Consider the following 19,664-nt stretch of genomic DNA (forward strand, 5'->3'; position numbering starts at 1 on the left):
AAGGTAGTGCAGCGATGAGATTTAAGTTCCGTGCTCCGTACGGCTTTTGGCTAGACAAAATCATAGGACAGTGAAGAGCTCGATTCCAACGTGGGTGTATTAGAATCTGTGTTTGACGGGAATGCGTCTGGACCTTGGCCGAGGAATCGGTTTGTTCACGGCAGGCTTGCTCGCATTGCGCAGATTTGAAGTGCGTTGGAGGTTGCTTTATCCGTTTTTGACTTGAGGAGATGTTGTGTAACCACCTCTTGTGTTCACCTGACCATAGGTTTGGTTTGAATACCCCAAATGTGTAGCACCGGCTAAAGTGACAGCTGCTAGTTGTCGGATATGATACAGCCTTTACACTTGGCCGAGATATACCGGCCACCCCGCCCTTCTAACCTTGGCTGTATGCAGGAAGGGGAAGTGCTGATTGGCCTTGAGAGGTGAGCAGTGGGAAAACCATTGATATGCCCGCTCTTTGGAACATTGTCATGTTTTCGTGAAGTTTGACATCATACGTGTACAGCCCGCAGTGGTGCCCTGCTGGCGTATGTTTTAACAAATGTTAGACTTCTTGACAGTATTGACATTTGAGAAAGAGGAGTGGAGGATTATGAGGAAAAGAGGGAAGAGAGGATGGAGGAGACGAAGGGAGGTGCAGGAAGAAGATAGCTAGATGTCGGCCCGCCTGACTATGGAGCTTGATCTGGAATCTGGGACGTGCAATGAGAGGAAGAAAGCGCTTCGAATACGCCGTAGCAACTCTCGTGTTTCGAGTGGGTCGCCGCCCCAAAGAATTCGACGTTCGAGTCTAACGATCTCATCCCTTATTACTTCTGTAGGTAGGCCATCAAAGACCCAAGTGCGATAGAGGCAGTTGATGGCTAACATGTTGGGCACTTCAGCATTAAGAATGGAATTGCGGATCAGATCAATCTTGACTTCCCAGGGAGGCTCGATGAGGAGTTTACCACAGGTCATGTAGCCTCCACGGCAAAGCCAAAATAGCTGGCGCTGCATCTCGTCGTCCCACGGGCCGGCGATGAGTTTAGAAGGGATACGTGTCAAGGGATGAATATCCTGTGAGAACCAGTGAATGCCTCGGGCTGCAAATGCGGGCCATTTCAGAGCCTGCTGATAGTCGGCCTCGAAACATTCCCGCGCATTAAAGTGAGAGAAACCCCCGTCATAATCGTGGCCAGCTTGTTGAGAATCATCGATCCAAAAGGTACCATGTTGATAATGACATCCCCGCCCATGATTGTCAGCCCAAGTTTGCTGGGCTTGCAATATTAAATCAATGCTGATCCAAGGCTGATCAAGCACTTGAGACTATATAATATGCATGGCTAGATTAGCACTGGCGCGTCTGTGACCGAGCTATCTTGCAGTATACATGCTGGAACTGCGTCCGCTACTTCAGTCTCGGAAGGAAAGGACAAGACGAACCTGAAATTTAGGGTCTCCGCGACAAGGAACATGCTGGGGGTTTTCCAACCAAGGTCCATGAACAATCGTAGGGTTTGTGGGAATGCCGAACCACTGTTCCCAGGTCTCATGAAAAGCCAGGATGAAGAGACGCAGCAGAGTGGCCCGTCCGGATAGCTTCGCGCCAATGAAGTTGCTGACGCGGGGCAGAGCGAGATTGGCGCTGTACAGGAGGATGTTTTCGAGAATCTCGGCCGGGAGAGAGTCCAGGGTATTCCGATGGCGTATCTTTCGAGTAGCCATGACGGAGAACAATGACTTTCTAGTCCTTGGGGCCTTGAGCGGCGGCTGCTCGCATAGCGCCTGAGGACGGCTCGTGGCAGGCGTCTTGCGTTTGCCCTTGACGTGGATTTTGGTAAGTTCCATCAAGCGTCCACGGAGACTGGGAAGAGAGATGACGGCTGCTGCACAATCGTATATATTTGTAAGAATCACCGTCTGATATGAAATTCCAGCAACGGATGGGACCGCTGGAAGGACGGTATGGAGATCCTCTTATGGGGGGCGGACGGCAGGTAATTTATGGTGGGGACAGCCTGCCCGCGGCTCGACTACCGACAGCTTCTTGTCTTGTTGCGGTAAAGTCGAGGCCAAGACAGCGGTGAATAGACTTCAGCCGAAGGATGGTGGTTGCTAGGCCGGGAATTGAATTGTGCAGAATTGCTGGGGGACGCTGCACCAGGAAGAATTGGGCGGCGGAACAAGAAATGCTTGGGACAGTCGACGGTGCTTTGCAAGCCACCCAGGCCGCTGAAATTCTAAACCTTAGCCCCATTAGGTCAGTCATCGAAGCACTAGCAACAGCGATGTAGATGGATATGGGAGAGCAAAAGAGTGGGAATCGACGCGGTTGATATAGAAGATGAAGATGAAGAAATTCAAAGTTGACATTGGAATTGGAGTTGGAGTATTAAGGTTTTCGTTGCACAAATCGAATTGTTCTTTATACAGGTACGAGGTACCCCAGTATTCCTGTACTTTATCACTTGAGGCGTTCTTGCCGTGTTTTCCCTCCAGATGCGCTGGCAGGAACCCGGGCAGGAAGGCAGGTGGTCCGTGCGCTCCCGATTGCGATAGCGAGGTAAATTTTGAGGCGGCGAACTAAATAATACGTGCCGTGTAAACGAGCTGAAGAAAAATACCCGGCAGACATCACCAGGGTTGTTTTATTATTTGCGACATTCATTAACGAGAGAGATCCGTTCTGCTACTAAGCCAATAGAGGCAGTGGTGCTGTTTCGCATTCATATCGGCTATCGCGGGCTCGGAATCGACAGGCCGTCCAACTGCGTCTATGTTGAAGATATTTTATCGCCGCGCCACTCTATAGCGATGCAATCTGCGGCATTGCGATCGCCAGTACCGTCGCGAAGCCTCTTGCGATTCTTGCGCTCGCAGTCTGAAGTCGCATTCTTCAACTACAACTGCGGCCATGTGTGTCGAAGCCGAGCGACGAACGGAGCCTCCGGCCAGCGAGCCTTGAGAGCGCATTCGACCGACCTCGGCGCCAGTTCCAGCGAGCCGGTCCTCTATACACAGCTTGAGTCGTCGATTTTCAGCCTGGGACAGCTACAGATTGGGAGAACGGTGCGAAGAGCCTGCGCAAGAACGCTGAAAAGGGAATCGTTTTATACCTCGACGCCTGTGCACCAGAAGGCAACCGATGCGAATGCGGGTCCAACATGGCAGGAGAGGCTATGGGGTATTGGAGCGCGGAAAGGTGCCAAATCTCTGAAACCAGATGATTTGCCTTCGCGCGATGATACGGACCATGGGTCATCCATGTTCAACAATCGGCGAATCCTGTCTGCCAAGGCAGCGCTGGAGCCACGACTGCGATGTACGGAGGTCGACGAGAACGGCAAGGTGATTCTGATGGATGGAGAATTTAAAAAAACGGAGCTGATTGCAAAGGTATGGCCTCTCAAAGAGAGATTCCGGTTCTTAAAGTGTTGTGCTGTGTTAACCATGTTATAATCTCAACAGTATGGTTTACTGCCTCGCGATTTGCGCAAAATCGACTCGTCCAACCTCCCCCACATCCTCGTTCGCCCGTCAGCTATCCTGCTGAATCTACTACATCTGAGGGTCCTCATCAAGCGTGACCGCGTGCTACTCTTTGACGTCTACGGTTCCAAGACGTCTTACCCGCAGTCTGCGTTTATGTATGACCTCCAGGGCAAGCTGCAGCAGAAACCCCCGCCTGGTGTGGCGGGGCTACCCTACGAGTTCCGAGCTCTCGAAGCTGTGCTGACATCGGTTACGTCTGAGCTGGAAGCGGACTTTGAATCTGTGCGAGAGCCGGTTATGCGCGTTCTCAGCGAGCTCGAAGACGACATTGACCGGCAAAAACTGCGTCAGCTTTTAATCTTGTCCAAGCGAGTTAGTACGTTTGAACAAAAGGCCAAGCTGGTGCGGGACGCCATTGAAGAGCTGTTAGAGGCGGACGATGACTTGGCGGCCATGTACTTGACAGAAAAGGTACATGACTTGTACAGAAGCACCGACGACCATACGGAAGTTGAGATGCTGCTTGAGTCATACCATAAGCTTGCAGATGAAATCGTACAAGAGGCCAGCAATTTGGTGTCTGGTATCCGGAATACAGAGGATCTGTGAGTTTGACTGATTCCTCACCCTCATCTTTTTTGCTGTTTATTCTAATCTCCGCATGACAGTTCCCGAGCTATTCTTGATGCCAATCGAAACGCTCTCATGCTTCTGGAGCTCAAATTCAGCATCGGAACACTGGGACTGGCAATGGGCACATTTATTGCTGGGCTTTACGGCGCCAACCTAGAGAACTTTATCGAAGAGACGAACTGGGGTTTTGGTGCGGTTACGGCCGTGTCGACCGTCTTTTCCCTCGTAGTCTGCTGGTACGGACTGGTTAGGCTGCGTAAGATCCAGCGCATTAAGATGATAGGCGGCGAGCGGCCGCGGCTGTCGCGGGGCCAACCATACTACGACGACGGAGCTGCACTTGGCATCCTGGACTCGAGGAACAGAGAGCTGCTGCTGCGGGCGCACATGCAAAAGGCCCTCAATAACAGGAAGAAATCGTGGTTCTCACGATGAGAGATTCTCTCCTGGATACATATATAAAAGACGACTGTAATTGTTTACTAACTCATCCCCCCTTATTATACGGAGTATCTCCCACAACTATGGCATATAGATGGCGTTGCAGGGGGTTATGAATGAATTTACGTGTACGAATTAGTTTATTTTTCTTTTAGCTTCTCTCCCTTCCGCCTCTTGTTTTATTTATTATTTCTGCTGGCACATACCAAATACTACTACGAAGAAAGACAAGAATGGTGGCCTCCGGATAGTGATGGAGTTACCGGGCGGGTATATCATCCTCTGAGTCGGATTTTGGAATCGGCGGAGCTGGCATTACTACTGCACACTTGTAATATTACAAAAGGATTGGATGCCACCCCATGTACGATAGACAGATGCATGCAGCAAGCATCGCATACAGCATATAGCAAGCATATAAAAGTTGCGGTACAGCACGCGCTCACACCGCCCAAAACACTTCTAGGAGGGACGAATTGCCGGCAAATGCACTTCATTTAATACGACACCGCCTCTGCGAGCATCAGGCAACCCGCTGGGCATCGGCCAATCGTGGCGGTATGCGCTGGTGGTCCTGGGCGCGCAAGGCACAGAAGAACGGTGAGCAGGCATGCATGCAGTGAGTGGCCCAGTAGTATTTTACCAGTGGTGAGTAGTATTATGTGCCTGAGAGACGGTGACCGACATTGCAGATGCTGGGAGAGTGGGAAGTTGGAATATGACAAAAGACATGTGATGTGATATTGACACAGCTAGCTATAGGCTGAGAGTGAAGCAACCTAAAACAGTGGAAAAGGCGTCTTGATACGGAGTGGCTTTGGATTGGTTGACGTCACGAGCAATTCTGTTTTGGGTAACCCAGATCCAAGGCACGGGAAACACGAGGAATCTAGATGAAGGACAAAGATCGGCTACAGCCTCATACACAATAAATTAAATTGATGAAAAATGATAATCAAATTGGCACAAGTCACCCAAACATGGCATGGGGCCTATGAACATGCTTCCAGAGGTGAATCCCAACGAGCACGGAGGTACCCAGTAAAGACTTCCAAAAATCAAGATTCCCAGGGACCAGGGTTGATGCATGCATACGTCAAGGGGGGGCCCACTCTTGGCTGCCGTGAAGCTAACGGATAGGGAGCAGAACAGCCTTACCGCAACAAAACAAAAGAAGAGGTGAGAAGAATGGATGCACTGCATGCATGCATGTCTGGTATGGCGGAGCAGAAGCACCGAGAAGGGCAAAGAATTGGAAGATGGTGAAATTGGCACTTTAGGGAGGGAACCCGTGGTGGTAAGGGTGACGATATGACGATTTCGACGGCAAGATGCTTTGATTAAGGGTGACATGCAAAAATCATATTGACGTCATGGGATGGCCTTCTTTGGTGCCGTACCTAGAGGGAAGCTTCTGCCAAATTGCTGCTTTCGGGGCTTTCCTATACAATATAATCCTTTTTAGCGTCACACGATGGTAAGAACAAGCAATGATGACGCTGGATACGCGCATCTTGCCGCCAATCTTTGCCTGCCTTGTTCACCCAAGATGCAATCTAGACTATGAAGCGCGCGCCCCCCTTGCTCTGGTGTGGGTGGATGCAGTGGATGAGAAACCGGTGAACGGCGGGAGCTGCAGCTGGATATGCCGTCAAGGAACTCTCTGTGCGTGTGTTCATGTGCTTGTACAGTATGTGAGTGAGTTTTTGGAGTGTGGATTTGTATAGTAGTCTGGATGGTGTGGGCAGCTTTAGGTACCTCGAGTATGTGGCGTGTATACAGCGTGTACTTGGCCTTTTCTTGGAAGAACGGGTATTATATCGTGTAATACATACAAGTTAGTCCCCTTTTCCTTGGTGTGGGATGTATACATTACACGGACCAGACCAGACATGCATACCGCGCGTTAGTTTAGTTTTGTATGTGTTGCGTGAGGCGAGAAAGGACCATGTCCGGAAGAAGCTGGCTAACAGGGATTAAAGTGTCTTTTCGATTTGGGGCTCTTTTGTGTATAAGAGAAGGGAGGTCGCCACCTCCTGCTATCCTTCCTTTCTTTCTTTCTCTATGACCATTCCTTCTACAAACGAGAATTCCTCTTGAAATACAACGAGACTACTACTATCACTGCCTTTGATCTTGACAACGAGAATCAACCTACTCTACTAAAAAAACACTACACCACTCTCTATACCACATATACCACAAAATCATTCATCATGGGTGCCGTCGTATCTTGCGTATGTATCCCCCATCTATATTGAGGAAAAAACCAAATTCTAACAACCCCAACAGTTCGAAGCCATCTTCCGGACCATTGGCTCCGTCATCATGGCCATCATCAGCGGCATCGGCAACATGCTCACCGCGATCATTAACGGCATTGTCGCCTTCTTCGGCATCATCATCTCCTGCCTGACATGTGGTCGCTCTGGTGGCAACAGGCGGTACAGGCATAGAGGAATGCGAGGCTCCAGAATGAGGAGCACAGTATAAAAAAACAAAAACAAGTAAAAAAGAGAAAAATAAAGAAGCCGAAGATACGAGCAGCTGACGATGTTGTTGTTTCTTTCCGGCTTGATTCTTGGAAAGGGCCTTTTTCACTTTCACCTCGAGCGGGTTATGAGTAACGACCATGAACGGAATGAAACAAGGACGCACTACCACATATTTCTCACGAGCAGCAAAAAAGTAGAGAGGTCTCTTGTTTTCGCCTGCGAAATGGGAATACGAAAACCAACCAATTTTCTTTATGCTGTACGATTATTGTCTTATTGTTTGGACTCTTGAGATACCTTGACCTCCAAGTCGCTACCTAAGCGGTATATCCTCTTTTTTTTGTCTTTTGTTTACTGCATGTATTATTACATATTAGCTTTGGTTTTAATTCTGAATAAATTCATGCTATCAATGGCATTTCTCTCTCCTTGCTTATCTCATGTGAATCTCATCATAATATGGCGTCTTTAGATATTGTCAATAGTAGAGAGAAATTAGTCATCTTCCTCCATCAAATTCCGGTTAAAGAAGCCGTGAATTTTGGTGGCCGATGCCCTGCCCACAATCGGCTCCAGCTCCTTCGGCGCCATGTTGGCCACCTCTCGTATGTTTTCCGTATCTAACACTAGGCCCTTGATGTTTTGTGGCGTCACGCCCGGTACAATGGACAGCATTTCCTGCGGCTCTTGGTTGAAAACCTGGTCTTCCACCTTGGAGTCCTTGTCCAGGCCTGCCTGCACTGCCGCGATTGGATCAGGTTCGTGCTCCAGAGTTTTCAGAGAGGCAAATATCTCGGCTGTTTCGTACGGTGAGGATGACCAGATAATGCGCAGCTTGGGGAACGCCAACGTCAGCAACACCAGTTTAGACTGGAGATCTGACGAGACATTGGTCGGGGCCACGCTATTGAGACTACCCGAAAGGTCGGCAAAGGGTTCTAGGGTGAATGACTTGTTCTGATCGAATTCAATCAGCAGCATGGGATTCTTGTAGTGCTGGAACATGGTCTCTGCCTGACTATACAGTCTGCCGTCTTTGAATGACGAGATCAGATCGCTGATGGATTTCCGCTCTACGCAAATATTGGGTGACAAAATGTAATCGCCCACTGTCAGCATGCATGGCACTACTACCATGGAGCGTCCGTGCAGCAGCGACGGCAGCGAGGACCTAAATTCTCGCACGTCGACGACGACCCGCGGTGGCTCGGCGGTCGCCGCCAGCTTACCGCCTCCGGCGATGCGGGTGTTCACAGTACGCAGAAAGGCTTCCTCCGGGTCTTCTATGCCGTGCGGGTCGGCTGTCATGACCAACGACATGCTCGCTCGCTCTTTGATTAACTTGGTGAAGGCATCCTTCTCCCGTCTTACGGAAGATAGATAGCGCTGTTCTTCGACCGAGCCCCCGTAGTACAAAAAGTAAACTCGGACATTGCGGTCATTGTGAGACGAACGGTATACTTCCACCCGACGAATGAAGGAGGCGTCCGGCTCGTACATGATAATGTATCGCGGCTTGACCTCTTCCAACACATGCTCATCCTGATCCCCGTCGTAGGCGTGTACAACAACCAGGTCTTGCATCTCATACAGCTGATAATAGTCTTCCATGTCTTCCAGCGGATCGGCGATAATGTCTTCTTTCTGCTGCTGTGCTTCCTCTTCTGTAATCTGGACTTCCGCCATCAGGTCAGCCACCTCAGCTGGCTGCTCGAAATATTGCGCAATGCTCCCGTTATCAGTACGTCCGTACATGGCCAGTGAGCTAGCTCCGCCTCGCATTCTCCGCCTCTTGTTTGCTGGTGCCTTGCCTCCTCTAAGGCTGCCGCCGTGTCCCGGTCGGGGGTCTGCTGCACCGTTGAGAGCCTTTTGGTTCTCGGCGAATAGAGTGGCGCTGACTTGCGCAAACTGCCGTTTCCATCGTAGATAGTTTCGAAGCCTTCGCCTCATCATGAAGTTGGCAGAGGGCCTACGAGCTTCCTCGGCACGCTCGCGTTCGAATTCGGGATCGTCTACGGCCGGAAGTTTATCCTTGGCTACACGTGGCTTCACATGCATGGTTTGAAGAAAGTCACGAAGCTGTCTGCAGGTATCTGTATTTGAGCACATAATTAATATGCCTCCATTAGAGTCATCTCGGGCTTTTGGCTCAAAAAACAGATCCCGGTCAATTTCTTCCAAGACTTCTGCCAGAATACCCCATTTTGGCAGTTCCTCGAGAACGGGTCGTAGTGAATCAATGTTTTCGCCGCTCTGCGATACGTTTTTGGGACTGGCAGAATAAACACGCCTCCGAGCTGTGTCGAATATGGTTTGGGCAGCATCTAAGAATAACCAGGGTGATTGGGATTGTCGGGTCGACCCAGGAGGAGGGGAATGTGCAGCATGTATGGTATCTAGGTGCTGGAGAAAGGATACGGCATCATAGGTGAGGATGTTGCTAAGCAGCCCCCGGAGGATGGTTAAATCGTTGACAATCTGGCGTGTCTTCCAACTGACACGATGCCAATTTGGATCGAGCTGGCGACGGACAATTACGTCAAAATTCTTTAGCAGAGCGCTATCAAGGTTCCAATCGTCCATTTCCAGGCCCGAGTTGCCTTTTTTGAGCTCGTGGATGCTGACTTCGACGCATTCCATAATCGCATTCTGAATATCCGTCATAGAGTCTGTCATTGGAACCTCAAGCTCAATGACCTCGGCCTTTTTCTTGCCTTCGAGGGACTGTGCCACGGTAACATGGAATCTCGGCCAGAGTGACGCCTTTTTGAGAAACAGATTCCTCATCATGGTGGTCAATGGTGAGAAGCCCGTCGTAAAAGGATCCGGGTTGTCTGAAAAAGCCTTGAGGAAGCCAACCTTGTTCTTCTGTCTGTACACTCGAAGGATGAACGCCTCCAGGGAAGTGGCAACGATTCTATCTGCGTGAAGGACAACAAGCCCGGTTACGAGCTCGGGGTTCAACAGTCCCGTAAGCAGATCGACGACAAGAATACGAGACGTAATGCTGAATATGCCTCCATTCGCATACATCTTCTCTCTGGCGCCGACTGTCTGAGAGTCGGTGTTGACAACGGTCAATCCCCGTGCTTTGGGAGATGCGCTGATGGCGGCATGCTCGGCCAGTGCTTCGCCAACCCAGTTGTTCTCACGCTCGTCTGCGCCGACGAGGACAATGAGGTTGCTTCCGGCGGCATCGTAAGAGTGGAGTAGATTTGTGACAAGGCGCATCTGGCCCAGCCCGCGGGCCAGAATCACGAGTTCATCTTCGGCTCGAAGCTCCTGGAACAGCTGCTGCTGGTATTCCTATGTGCACTCCATTAGCATTAGCCATAAAGCTGAAGAAACCAGAGCTAAAAGGATAAACCAACCAGAGGCAGAGATAACTTGACTGGCTGCGGCGCATTGCTGGTCGACATGCGGGGCGCCAAGAGAGTTGGTGGTGATGCTTCATGGTCCAAAGAGCGTGAAGTTTCCCCAGAGCTATCGAGATCGAATCAAGAGGGCTCGGTAGCTTCCGTTACAAGGTACCTGCAGAAAGCCTGTTTAGTATGGCCGATTGGTGTATTGACGGGGTACCGTTTCTTAGCGCAAGCCTGCTCGCGGCTCCAGGCGGGGCTCCGTTAGCTCACGTGACCACTTAAGTCGGCTCGAATCGTCTACCCGTTTAAAATCTGGGGCTTAACAAGGAGCACTGTATGTAAAACGTACCATAGTTGGTGCCCAATGTAATGCCATCACTCCATCACTTACAAGGCCGTATTAGAAGATAGATTAAAAGAAGCATGTGCATTAAGGAGAAATAACACAAGATGATCTTTGTGTTAACTGATGTTACCATTAATGGCTGCTGTCCAAACGAATCGCATCAACATTACGAATTTGCTTGCGCAGCGGTTACACACCAAGCGCTTTCTTGCTTGGTCTCCAAACTGGTGCCATTCCCCATGACGTTTCAGTCAACGTCATCCAAATCTAACCCAACGCCACCAGCGCCTAGAAGCGGCGCGTTATCGAACGAACCTCAGCCAACATACAGGCTTCAGCTAAGCCGCTTAGGTGTATATATAGTTTGCGGGTTTGCTGCCCGAAGCTTTTACTTCCTTTTCCTTTAATTCCAATAAAAAGTTGCATGATTATTCTTCGTAACAGAGCTATTATTGCACATTTACGTTATTCTACACGCAGTATAATAAACCCATATACTAAGAGAACACTCATCTCCAAGAATATCAACATGGATTCCGGCAACAACCAGCAGAAGAAGGAGGTACGTCGTATACACCATTCATCTTTTCCTGACAAACCGAATCGCTAACATGCAGTTTTACAGGGCGAGAAGCAATTCTCCATCCAGCCCATCCAGGACAACGCCGCCGTCGACCCCAAGTTTGCTGCGCACCAGGCTCACCCAGGTCCAGCGATTGCCCAGAACATGCCGGCCGTGCAGGGCACCAAGGAGGAGCGTCAAGCTAGAAAGGAGGAGCTGAACAAATAAAGGGAATAATATACAGAAATAGAGCATTTACCGTTAATCAATACCTTTTTTCTATCTGAATTCGTGTGCCTTTACAAATGATTGATTTCTTTCCAAAGCCTGCATAATACTTGCTTGATGGAGTATCTGATGCTCGTAGCAGAATGTAACGGCGGGGTGTGATGGAGAGGTGCAGTGGACGGCACCCATTGCATGGACCACTTAGTTCTGCCTATTCAATCACTGGTGTGCTCCATATCGTATACTGCTTCACAAAATAGCACTAAATGAAAATAAAGAAATAAATTAAACTCCAATAGCTTCTGCCATGGTTCTGGAATCGATACCCGCCGTCGTCGCCATTGGAAGGTCTCGTGCCTTTTCTGCGTGATGACGACAGAGACTGGCGCGGCTTTCTGCTAATGATTCAGCTTCAGTAAGCAATAGGCAGGGGAACAGCTCTCCATGGATCCCTTAGGCTTATTATAGCAGCCCCCCCGCTAATTTCCAGCAGTCTAGCCCAAAAGTTACAGCGATGCGACAGGCCACGAACACTGTGTAATTTGCGCTGCTGCGGATTCCATAACGCCCGGGGCGGAGCTGTGCACCGAAACTGCCAGTGGAACTTGCTGCGGATTCCCGGGTCCTTTGTCCGTAAAGCGCAACCTCACGCCAGCACTTCCTCTCTTCCTTCACTGTCTCTCGCCTTCTTCTCTCTCATCTGCAAAAGTCTCTCCCTTGATGCCTCCATCGGAGACGCATGTTCGACTCGATTCCCCCCTTGCACGAAGCAGTCATCCCATCCTTAGCGTTTGCTCGGCCCGCGGGCATTGCCTGCCTGGAGGCTGCGGCCCTTGAATTAAATCCTGCTGCCTTTTGACAGCGGGCGCCAACTTTGGACGAAAAGAGGAGACGGTCAAGTCCAGCTACCATCGACTACTATTAGGCGCCCCCTCTTTCCACGCCGCCAACCGACAACCGACAACAGACGCTCGTGAACAGCTCTTCGCTGCTTCATCGCCCTTTTCTCCTTTTCTTCTTCCCGCCACCACTCGCCGCCATCTCGCCTTCGCCCCAGCGACCGCTCGTGAGCGGCCTCCACCGCCGCAAACATGCCCTCTATCCTCAACGACGACGACAAGGATACCGTCAAGCGCTTCGTGCCCAAGCAGTCCAACAAAATCCAGGCCGTTGCCGTCGCCAAGCTCTACGTCGCGTATCCCAATCGCTCGAAATGGACCTACACGGGACTGCAGGGCGCCATTGTGCTGGCCAACGATTTGGTCGGCAATACCTACTGGCTCAAACTGGTAGATATTTCTGTACGTGTGACCCCTTGAACCGCTTTTTCTCGGCTTACCCTACTACTGGTTTGCTCGCCAACAAGGCCTGTGGAAGCAAGTGATCGATGGAGAGAGAGAATCGAAAAGAAGAAATCACCGTGTTAACAGCTTTTCGTATATTTGTAACAGCCATCCAACCGCGGGGTCATCTGGGATCAGGAAATCTTCGATACGTGGAGCTATAACCAAGACCGAACCTTTTTCCACACCTTTGAACTGGAGGAATGCCTCGCCGCGCTCAGTTTTGTCGACGAGAAGGAGGCTAGGCAGTTCAAAAAGAAAATGGACGAGCGAGAAAAGAACGCCAGCCGAGCCACGAGATCTGCTCCTTTTGGCGGATCCAACCATGCTTCAGGAGGCCAAAAGCACAGCTTGCTAGGGAACATCTTCCACCGACACTCGACCGTATCCATGATGCCAGACACTACAGCTTCCAACTTGTCAGGGTTTTCCCACAACTCCGGCTCCTCTGTTAGCTTGAACGATAACAAGGGTTCTGAATTTGCCCTGCTGGACGCCTTCGATCCCCTTTGGCGAGAGCATTTCGGCCAGGATCTTGCAGATAAGGGCTTGAATGATGATTTTATCAAAGACAATCAAGAGTTCATCGTCGACTTCCTCCGTGAAGAGCAAGCCAAGCTAGCCAGTGAAGCAGCGCCACCACCACCACCACCACCAGCCCTGCCTTCACCTTCGACCAACGGCCACGAATCAAGAACCGTGAGGGCACCGCCTCCACCTCCGCCCGCCGCCGCCGCAGCAGCAGCCGCTGCCCTGAACAGCTCTCCTTCTGTAAAGAGATCAGGGCCTCCTCCGCCTCCAGCCCCTCGGCGATCGGGTGGCCAAGTCACCAGAGATGCCAGCCCACCGAGAGCACCGTCTCCTCCTCGACCGAGATTCAATGCCCCGCCTCCCCTGGCCGACGCAGGCAAGTTTGCGAACCAAGCCGCCGAGAGGAAGAAGTCGTCTGTATTATCAATAATACCTGGGGCTACTTCATCTGTTCCTCCTCCTCCCCCGCGACCTGCCAAGACTCCCCTCGAGGCCGACGACCACAAGTTCCACGTTCCGCCTCCCTTTACGGGCCAACGCACTGTTGCGCCCCCTCCACCGAGTCGCGGACCGGTCCCTCCTCCACCACCTCCTCGAGGCAGTGATGCCGGCATATCGATTCCTGCCGCCGCCCCTCCTCCTCTGCCTCCAAAGGTGCCGACCGCGAGCGCTCCTCCCTTACCTCCTCCAAGTGCTCGGCCAGTTCCACCTCCACCAGCGGCAAGCCATGCACCGCCGCCTCCTCCTCTGCCGGTAGCAAACAGCATTCCAGCTCCTCCTCCGCCTCCACCTCTGCCATCACCGAAAGCGCCGTCATTGCCTCCGTCATTGCCTCCTCCGTTGCCCACGGTCAGCGCTCCGCCAGCAGTTCCGCCTCCGCCGCCGCTGCCATCACCGGGAGTTGCCAGTCCTCCTCCTCCTCCTCCACCTGGTCCTCCGCCGATTCCTGGAGCTGGCAGCGCTCCACCAGCACCTCCGCCACCGCCTCCTCCTATGCCCGCGACCAGCGCTGCTCCTCCTCCTCCGCCGCCGCCTGGTCCCCCTCCGATCCCAGGAGCCGGAGCTCCTCCCCCTCCACCACCACCTCCATTTCCGTCCGCAGGAGGCCCCCCCCCCCCTCCTCCTCCGCCGCCGGGGATGCCAAACCGGGATTCTGGCTACTCATCTGGACCTCCTGCAGCTGCTCTTCCCAAGGCAGATGGTGGACGAGCGTCTCTGCTGGGAGATATTCGGGGAGCAGGAGGTATCGGGGGTCTCAAGAAGGTGGACAGGAGCAAGATCAACGACCGCAGTGGAGCGTCTGTTGGCGGATCTTCTGGTTCAGGTGCAGGAGCTGCTGCTAGCCCTGCAGGACCGGGAGGCGTGCCAAATGCTCTGGCAGCAGCCTTGCAGAAGATTAAAGACAAAGCCAGCAAGAGCGGTAAGATCCCTTTATTTATTTACTATTTCTTACTGTACTAATTTTTGTTTCTCATGGTAGATGATGAAGAGGAAGACGAAGATGACTGGTAAAGGAATTGAACACATAGGAGAAGAATATGAAGAGATATCCACACTATCAGACATCATGATTATTGTGGTTGCTCACGGGGAAAGGGAGAGGTAAGGGGAGAAGAGGGAAACTGAAGTCCCCAAGACATGGTGCCTCAACTATACGAGGTATCACAACGGCTACATGCCAAGGCATTTGGCTTTTCAAAATTCCAACGACGAGATTCTTGCAATTAGCGGCTACCACGAAGTAGGAATAGCCAAAAACCCCGAAGCTACAGAGAAAGAGAGAAAGTAGTTCGAACGAGAGTGGTTTGTTGTTTTATCTTTTGAAGGAGGGAGATGGGATGAGTGAGTGGGAAGCCCGCACCAGAGGAGTCCTGGAGTTGTTTGTTTAAGGAGGAGGGTTTTTTGATGTCATTACTCGATAGATTGATTTGCTTCAAGTTATTTGTAGCATAAAGATACGTTGCTGAGGAAGTTGCTCTGCTTTTAAGAAGAGGCGGAGAAAATTTAGGAGAGGACTAGGAGAGAAATAAAATCAAAGATTGCATAAAATATGTATTGGAAAAAAAAAGTGGCACAGAATAGACAAAAATTCACACAAAATGATGAGTTTTTAATAAAGTAGTCATTGCTATATAAAATGGGGGAAAAGTTAACAGTAGTAAGCAATCCTTAGTAGTATCAAGACGGCAAAAACATGAACGTGTGAAACGACTTAAAAACACCATGTGACGAGCCGCGCCGTCTCTCCCACCGCGGCCATCTAAAAACCTCCGCTCTCGAAAAAAACTGTCGTGGGACCCAGCGAGCAGCAGCGGCAAAGAAGGAGAAACAAGGTAAAGTAAAAAAAAAAAAGAACATTGCAAGCTCTGAAAATTTTCCTGCCTTGGACTCCATCTTTGGGCCGTGTCCAGAGGGTTTGAGAGAGAAGACAGCGTGCCAAATCCCCCAAAGGTGCGCAATAGTGTTGGCTCCCTGCTTCCTTTTCATTTTCTCCTTTTCCTTCATTTGGAGCGCACGGTAAAGGGAAAAGAGCATAAATGGGGGGTCTGCTAAGTTGATATGGTGAGAGGCAGGAGGGGTACGGCGAATCGTCCATTTCTCCCGACATGTGATGCCCCGCCAGACCAGCGGCGGGCGGCGCTCAGATGTCGTCAATGTCAAGCTCCTTCTTCTCGCCATCGGACTCTTCAGACTCGGACTCGTCGGCGCCGAACTCGAAGCCGGCGTTGTCGTCGCCGTCCTGGCCGTAGGAGTCGGTCTCGTTGATCTTGGCGTTCTCGGGGAGCTCGCCCAAGTTCTTCAGGTTACGGGCCTCGTCGGAGGTGTACTTGAGGATGACGTCGCCCTTGTTGTCCTGGAAGTCTCGGAGGGAGAGGAGGATGATGTCGCCCTGGTTGATCCAGACCTTCTTGCGCATCTTGCCACGGATCTGTGGGTGTTATGGTCAGTCTATTGTTTTTGATATGGAGAGCGGATCATGTTCTTCTCGGTGGTTGGAAACTCAACGTACGTTGGCAAGTCGCTTGCTGCCGTCAAAGCACATGGCCTCGAGGCGGCCGTTACCCAGCATCTTCACGACCTGGGCATACTCCTGGCCGTCCTCCTTGAAGGTCAGCTCTCGGCGCTGGTCATCGTTCTCCTTGGTTCCTCGTCTGCGGTTCTTGCCGCCCTATTTATGCGCAAAGAAGAGAAACGTTAGCCGTGGGATTCCCAAAAAAATAGATATTTCCATATTTTGCGTGGCTGTTGGCTACCGCGTCGGAAGCGAGAAAGAGAAAAGATCAACACAAAAAAACTGGCGGGGGAGGGGTTGAATTTAATTTAATTCAGCTTCCCTCAGCTCGGTTTTTTCGTCGTTGTTTTTTTTTCTCCTGCTCATCTTCTTCGGCTGGTGAAAAAAATGTGCAAAACGTACCTTTCCCTTGTTCTTGGGCATCTTGACTGTTGGCTCGAGAAATCTGGAGTGTCGGTGACCAGGGGATGCAGGAGGTCAAAAAGTCGGCAGCCTCTCAGATTCTTATGTAGGGGCAAAATATTGCCATTCAGGCGCAGTCGTCGCAACTCTATGCGGCATGGTGACTCAATGTCACGTGATGCGAGTCACTACTCCAGTCAGACGGCGTCAGCTCATGATTCATCACCTGGAATAGGAAATGGTATAAAGTTCCTGTTTCTATTTTTGAAGTCTTATGCTATTAGGCTAACAAGGCTATTTTATAATAGTGTTTCTTTTTTACAGCCTTTTTTTCTAGATTTCTTGTAGCCAGGGTAGTAGCGCCGCATCTACACGGCAGAGCTGAGAAAGTCCAGCCATCCAGGTACCAGTCCTACATCGTGCAGTTGGTCAAGATACTACTAACCGCTAGTCCCACTAGTAGATGCAATAAAATGATGTAAATACGGAGCATGAATAAATTACTTTGAGTCATTTAATGGTAAAAGTGTATAGGTGTATCTGCTATGCTATGCATTAAGCATTGCAAAGGGCGTAAATGCATACTAAGAGCCAGCTGTGGCTGAGTCCAGCAGCTTGGAATAATATTGCTGAAAGGGGCGAGAAAAAAAAAAGATTTGGCATCAGTGTTTCGGAGATGGTGACGAATATGAGTTGGTCCTATAGAACTGGAAAGAATTTACTCCGTATACCTGCCCAATACAGGAGTATCGAGTGGCGTCAAGAGGCGTGAAAGGCAAAAAGAGGTGGAACTTGGAAAAGCCCACGGCCCACTAGAGAAAATTTACACGCTGATCTGCCTTATCCGCGTAATTGTTGGTTTACATAAGCAGACCACGCCTTGCCAACTGAAGCTCATCTATCCGTATAAGCGGCATAGATCTGTTCAGCGAAGTGTATTATTGTCCAATCGTGGCAGGTATAATCTTTATCCTTTCTTGGTGCTGGCGACAGGATATCTGGCCGTCTTACATTTCACAAAAAAAGTTCAACTGGAGCGAAGAAACTTGTGAAGAGACCAGGGCATCCGCAATGGTTGCAAAGCTATAACAGACTATTTTACACGAGTCTGATGAGCATGAGCAGCTGCAACCATACTAGGTGGCCAAGGCTTTGAAGAAAAAAGGAAAAAAGAAAAAAAAAAAAGTAGAGTTCCCATGCCCATAATGAGGCACTTGGTAAAACTTGAGAAATTAGAGCCAATCCAGTTTAGCCAGTTAAAAAACACACACTACATTTTTTTTTTTTTCTTTCATTCATGTTATTCTATCTATTCAGGTGAAAGCAATCTAACATTTCTGGTCTTCTTTGGTTCAGCACTACACGCTCGTATCGTCTCTAGGCGCTTCCGTTTTCTGTCCAGCTGGAAGGGCTGCCACAATTCATGTTCAAGAGATCTTGCGGTTTTAAAGCCAACATTTGACGTAAAAGACTTGCGAAAGGCTCCTGAATCCATCCCTTTTTGGCCTGGCTATCTATAGATATATGCAACGTACGGTAAGTTTCACTATTCATCCGTGCATTATCCGGCGGCCTCAGAAAGGCAAAGAGCCATGATGCGGCAAGTGCCCAAATATCTGCTTTAAATTTGTCCATCTTTCCCGTCCCTGTCTTGCACAACTCTGGAGGGACGCAAATACTCGCCAAATGCTTCCCGAGAGGATCAATAGAGAGAGAGAGCAAGGCTCGTAGCAGCGGAGGTTGATTCTTGTCTGGTTCTGCATCTCTGACATCCTCCACCAACACTAATGACTCTGGCATAATTTGTCCATGAAATGTATCTTGTTGGTGCAGTTCCGATAGCCCTAATAGCGTTTGGTAAAAATATAACAAGCGCTGTCGATACTCAAGATATGGCCATTGCATGTTTCGAAAATTATACTTGGCAAGAGGAGTAGAGTAGGAAATCTGCGAACAGCAATAAAGAGATGTTTCCAGCCCACTGATGTAAGACAAATTTAAACGCTTATGTTTACACCACACATCGATAGCGCCGAGCACGCCCTTGTGTGGTTTATCGAAACATTGACAGGCTATCCGAAGTAGGCTGCGTGCTCTTCGTGACATCGCATTGTTCTCCAATGTTATTACCGCAATAGGCTCTCCTGTGTAAATATTGACACCCGAGGTTCTTGATGTATGTGGTATGGGGTGGAGCCAGACGTTGTAAGAGATTGCGCAATATATCATTGGCGCAGAAACGAGCCTTAGCGGGTAATAAAGGCCATGATTGTCATGTCTAATATTGTTGGGCTGTACCTCGCTATTGACTTGGCCTCCATCTTTGCTGAGGAACTCGAGGACAAAGCGATAGTCACCAAATCGAAGGAAATTTTGGGTCCGCCGCATCACACATTTTTCTCTTCCCGTTGCTTGTAGCTGGACATCTTCATCATATATGCCGCCTTGCTCGTATATAATGGATTGTTGATTGCAGTGTGCTTGAAGGACGAGCGCACCTGGTTTGACAAAGTAGAAGGAAGCGTGTAAGAAGCCAGACGGATCGAGAAAACAGCAAAGCATTCGGGAAAATACTTGCGCGACCCAAGTCGGTAAGATAGCCATACTGATTCCACGGATGAATCAGATTATGACTTTCAAGATGATTTACCAGTGTGTTCACACTATACGAGTGCGGAAGGATGGCCAAGCGTTGAAGATTTCCCTATAGAGGAAGATGAAGTGACCGTCTTTTATGAGCGGCTCTTCAGGAACACCCGCACGGCCATGGCCCGCATTAGGCAGCATCTAAGGAATCAAGGCGAGCAATACCCAAGACACCGCAG

General features: G+C 50.2%; 8 protein-coding genes across 8 annotated transcripts; 4 read left to right on the forward strand and 4 right to left on the reverse strand.

The window, feature by feature from the left end:
* Positions 1 to 657: 657 nt before the first annotated feature.
* Positions 658 to 1,839, reverse strand: GGI43DRAFT_424235 (uncharacterized protein; the record flags this gene model as incomplete). The annotated part of the gene is made up of 3 exons (XM_083208340.1): positions 658 to 698; positions 738 to 1,317; positions 1,435 to 1,839. 3 exons carry the CDS (start codon positions 1,837 to 1,839, stop codon positions 658 to 660), a joined length of 1,026 nt encoding a protein of 341 aa, XP_083058225.1.
* Positions 1,840 to 2,692: 853 nt separating this feature from the next.
* Positions 2,693 to 4,964, forward strand: GGI43DRAFT_112070 (CorA family magnesium transporter). The gene is made up of 3 exons (XM_083198932.1): positions 2,693 to 3,387; positions 3,460 to 4,088; positions 4,152 to 4,964. The coding sequence occupies exons 1-3, from the start codon at positions 2,806 to 2,808 to the stop codon at positions 4,549 to 4,551; spliced, it is 1,611 nt and encodes a 536-aa protein (XP_083058226.1). The 5' UTR covers positions 2,693 to 2,805; the 3' UTR covers positions 4,552 to 4,964.
* Positions 4,965 to 6,773: 1,809 nt separating this feature from the next.
* On the forward strand, positions 6,774 to 7,050 carry GGI43DRAFT_385852 (uncharacterized protein; the record flags this gene model as incomplete). Its single annotated transcript, XM_083203716.1, has 2 exons — positions 6,774 to 6,794; positions 6,850 to 7,050. 2 exons carry the CDS (start codon positions 6,774 to 6,776, stop codon positions 7,048 to 7,050), a joined length of 222 nt encoding a protein of 73 aa, XP_083058227.1.
* Positions 7,051 to 7,547: 497 nt separating this feature from the next.
* GGI43DRAFT_424237 (ssDNA endodeoxyribonuclease RAD1) lies at positions 7,548 to 10,471 on the reverse strand (the record flags this gene model as incomplete). Its single annotated transcript, XM_083208341.1, has 2 exons — positions 7,548 to 10,358; positions 10,424 to 10,471. 2 exons carry the CDS (start codon positions 10,469 to 10,471, stop codon positions 7,548 to 7,550), a joined length of 2,859 nt encoding a protein of 952 aa, XP_083058228.1.
* A 183-nt stretch (positions 10,472 to 10,654) lies between these two features.
* GGI43DRAFT_112189 (uncharacterized protein) lies at positions 10,655 to 11,637 on the forward strand. Its single transcript, XM_083198933.1, has 2 exons — positions 10,655 to 11,322; positions 11,386 to 11,637. The coding sequence occupies exons 1-2, from the start codon at positions 11,185 to 11,187 to the stop codon at positions 11,548 to 11,550; spliced, it is 303 nt and encodes a 100-aa protein (XP_083058229.1). The 5' UTR covers positions 10,655 to 11,184; the 3' UTR covers positions 11,551 to 11,637.
* An 853-nt stretch (positions 11,638 to 12,490) lies between these two features.
* Positions 12,491 to 15,333, forward strand: GGI43DRAFT_112298 (WASP family protein). Its single transcript, XM_083198934.1, has 4 exons — positions 12,491 to 12,725; positions 12,786 to 12,851; positions 13,002 to 14,435; positions 14,541 to 15,333. Exons 1-4 carry the CDS (start codon positions 12,642 to 12,644, stop codon positions 14,883 to 14,885), a joined length of 1,929 nt encoding a protein of 642 aa, XP_083058230.1. The 5' UTR covers positions 12,491 to 12,641; the 3' UTR covers positions 14,886 to 15,333.
* Positions 15,334 to 15,633: 300 nt separating this feature from the next.
* On the reverse strand, positions 15,634 to 17,032 carry GGI43DRAFT_410740 (translation initiation complex factor eIF1A). The gene is made up of 3 exons (XM_083206650.1): positions 16,840 to 17,032; positions 16,435 to 16,593; positions 15,634 to 16,353 (listed from the first exon to the last, which is right to left on the reverse strand). The coding sequence occupies exons 1-3, from the start codon at positions 16,858 to 16,860 to the stop codon at positions 16,066 to 16,068; spliced, it is 468 nt and encodes a 155-aa protein (XP_083058231.1). The 5' UTR covers positions 16,861 to 17,032; the 3' UTR covers positions 15,634 to 16,065.
* Positions 17,033 to 18,094: 1,062 nt separating this feature from the next.
* GGI43DRAFT_112970 (uncharacterized protein) lies at positions 18,095 to 19,551 on the reverse strand. Its single transcript, XM_083198936.1, has one exon. The coding sequence runs from the start codon at positions 19,441 to 19,443 to the stop codon at positions 18,217 to 18,219; it is 1,227 nt and encodes a 408-aa protein (XP_083058232.1). The 5' UTR covers positions 19,444 to 19,551; the 3' UTR covers positions 18,095 to 18,216.
* Positions 19,552 to 19,664: the final 113 nt, after the last annotated feature.

The sequence above is a fragment of the Trichoderma evansii genome (genome assembly GCF_050947405.1).
Source record: "Trichoderma evansii strain SZMC 28006 chromosome Unknown GGI43scaffold_17, whole genome shotgun sequence".
Classification (NCBI taxonomy): domain Eukaryota; kingdom Fungi; phylum Ascomycota; class Sordariomycetes; order Hypocreales; family Hypocreaceae; genus Trichoderma; species Trichoderma evansii.

Bases quoted from the DNA above. Each gene is read 5' to 3' on its own strand.
- GGI43DRAFT_112970 (XM_083198936.1), bottom strand. From the start codon at position 19,443: ATGGCTATCTTACCGACTTGGGTCGCGCAAGTATTTTCCCGAATGCTT.
- GGI43DRAFT_112070 (XM_083198932.1), top strand. From the start codon at position 2,806: ATGCAATCTGCGGCATTGCGATCGCCAGTACCGTCGCGAAGCCTCTTG. The intron at 3,388-3,459 runs GTATGGCCTCTC...TAATCTCAACAG, and splicing joins AAACGGAGCTGATTGCAAAG to TATGGTTTACTGCCTCGCGA. The intron at 4,089-4,151 runs GTGAGTTTGACT...TCCGCATGACAG, and splicing joins ATCCGGAATACAGAGGATCT to TTCCCGAGCTATTCTTGATG.
- GGI43DRAFT_112298 (XM_083198934.1), top strand. From the start codon at position 12,642: ATGCCCTCTATCCTCAACGACGACGACAAGGATACCGTCAAGCGCTTC. The intron at 12,726-12,785 runs GTCGCCAAGCTC...ACGGGACTGCAG, and splicing joins ACAAAATCCAGGCCGTTGCC to GGCGCCATTGTGCTGGCCAA. The intron at 14,436-14,540 runs GCTCCTCCTCCT...GGCCCCCCCCCC, and splicing joins CTATGCCCGCGACCAGCGCT to CCTCCTCCTCCGCCGCCGGG.
- GGI43DRAFT_112189 (XM_083198933.1), top strand. From the start codon at position 11,185: ATGATTATTCTTCGTAACAGAGCTATTATTGCACATTTACGTTATTCT. The intron at 11,323-11,385 runs GTACGTCGTATA...GCAGTTTTACAG, and splicing joins ACAACCAGCAGAAGAAGGAG to GGCGAGAAGCAATTCTCCAT.
- GGI43DRAFT_410740 (XM_083206650.1), bottom strand. From the start codon at position 16,860: ATGCCCAAGAACAAGGGAAAG. The intron at 16,594-16,839 runs GTACGTTTTGCA...GCGCATAAATAG, and splicing joins TGCCCAAGAACAAGGGAAAG to GGCGGCAAGAACCGCAGACG. The intron at 16,354-16,434 runs GTACGTTGAGTT...TAACACCCACAG, and splicing joins GCAGCAAGCGACTTGCCAAC to ATCCGTGGCAAGATGCGCAA.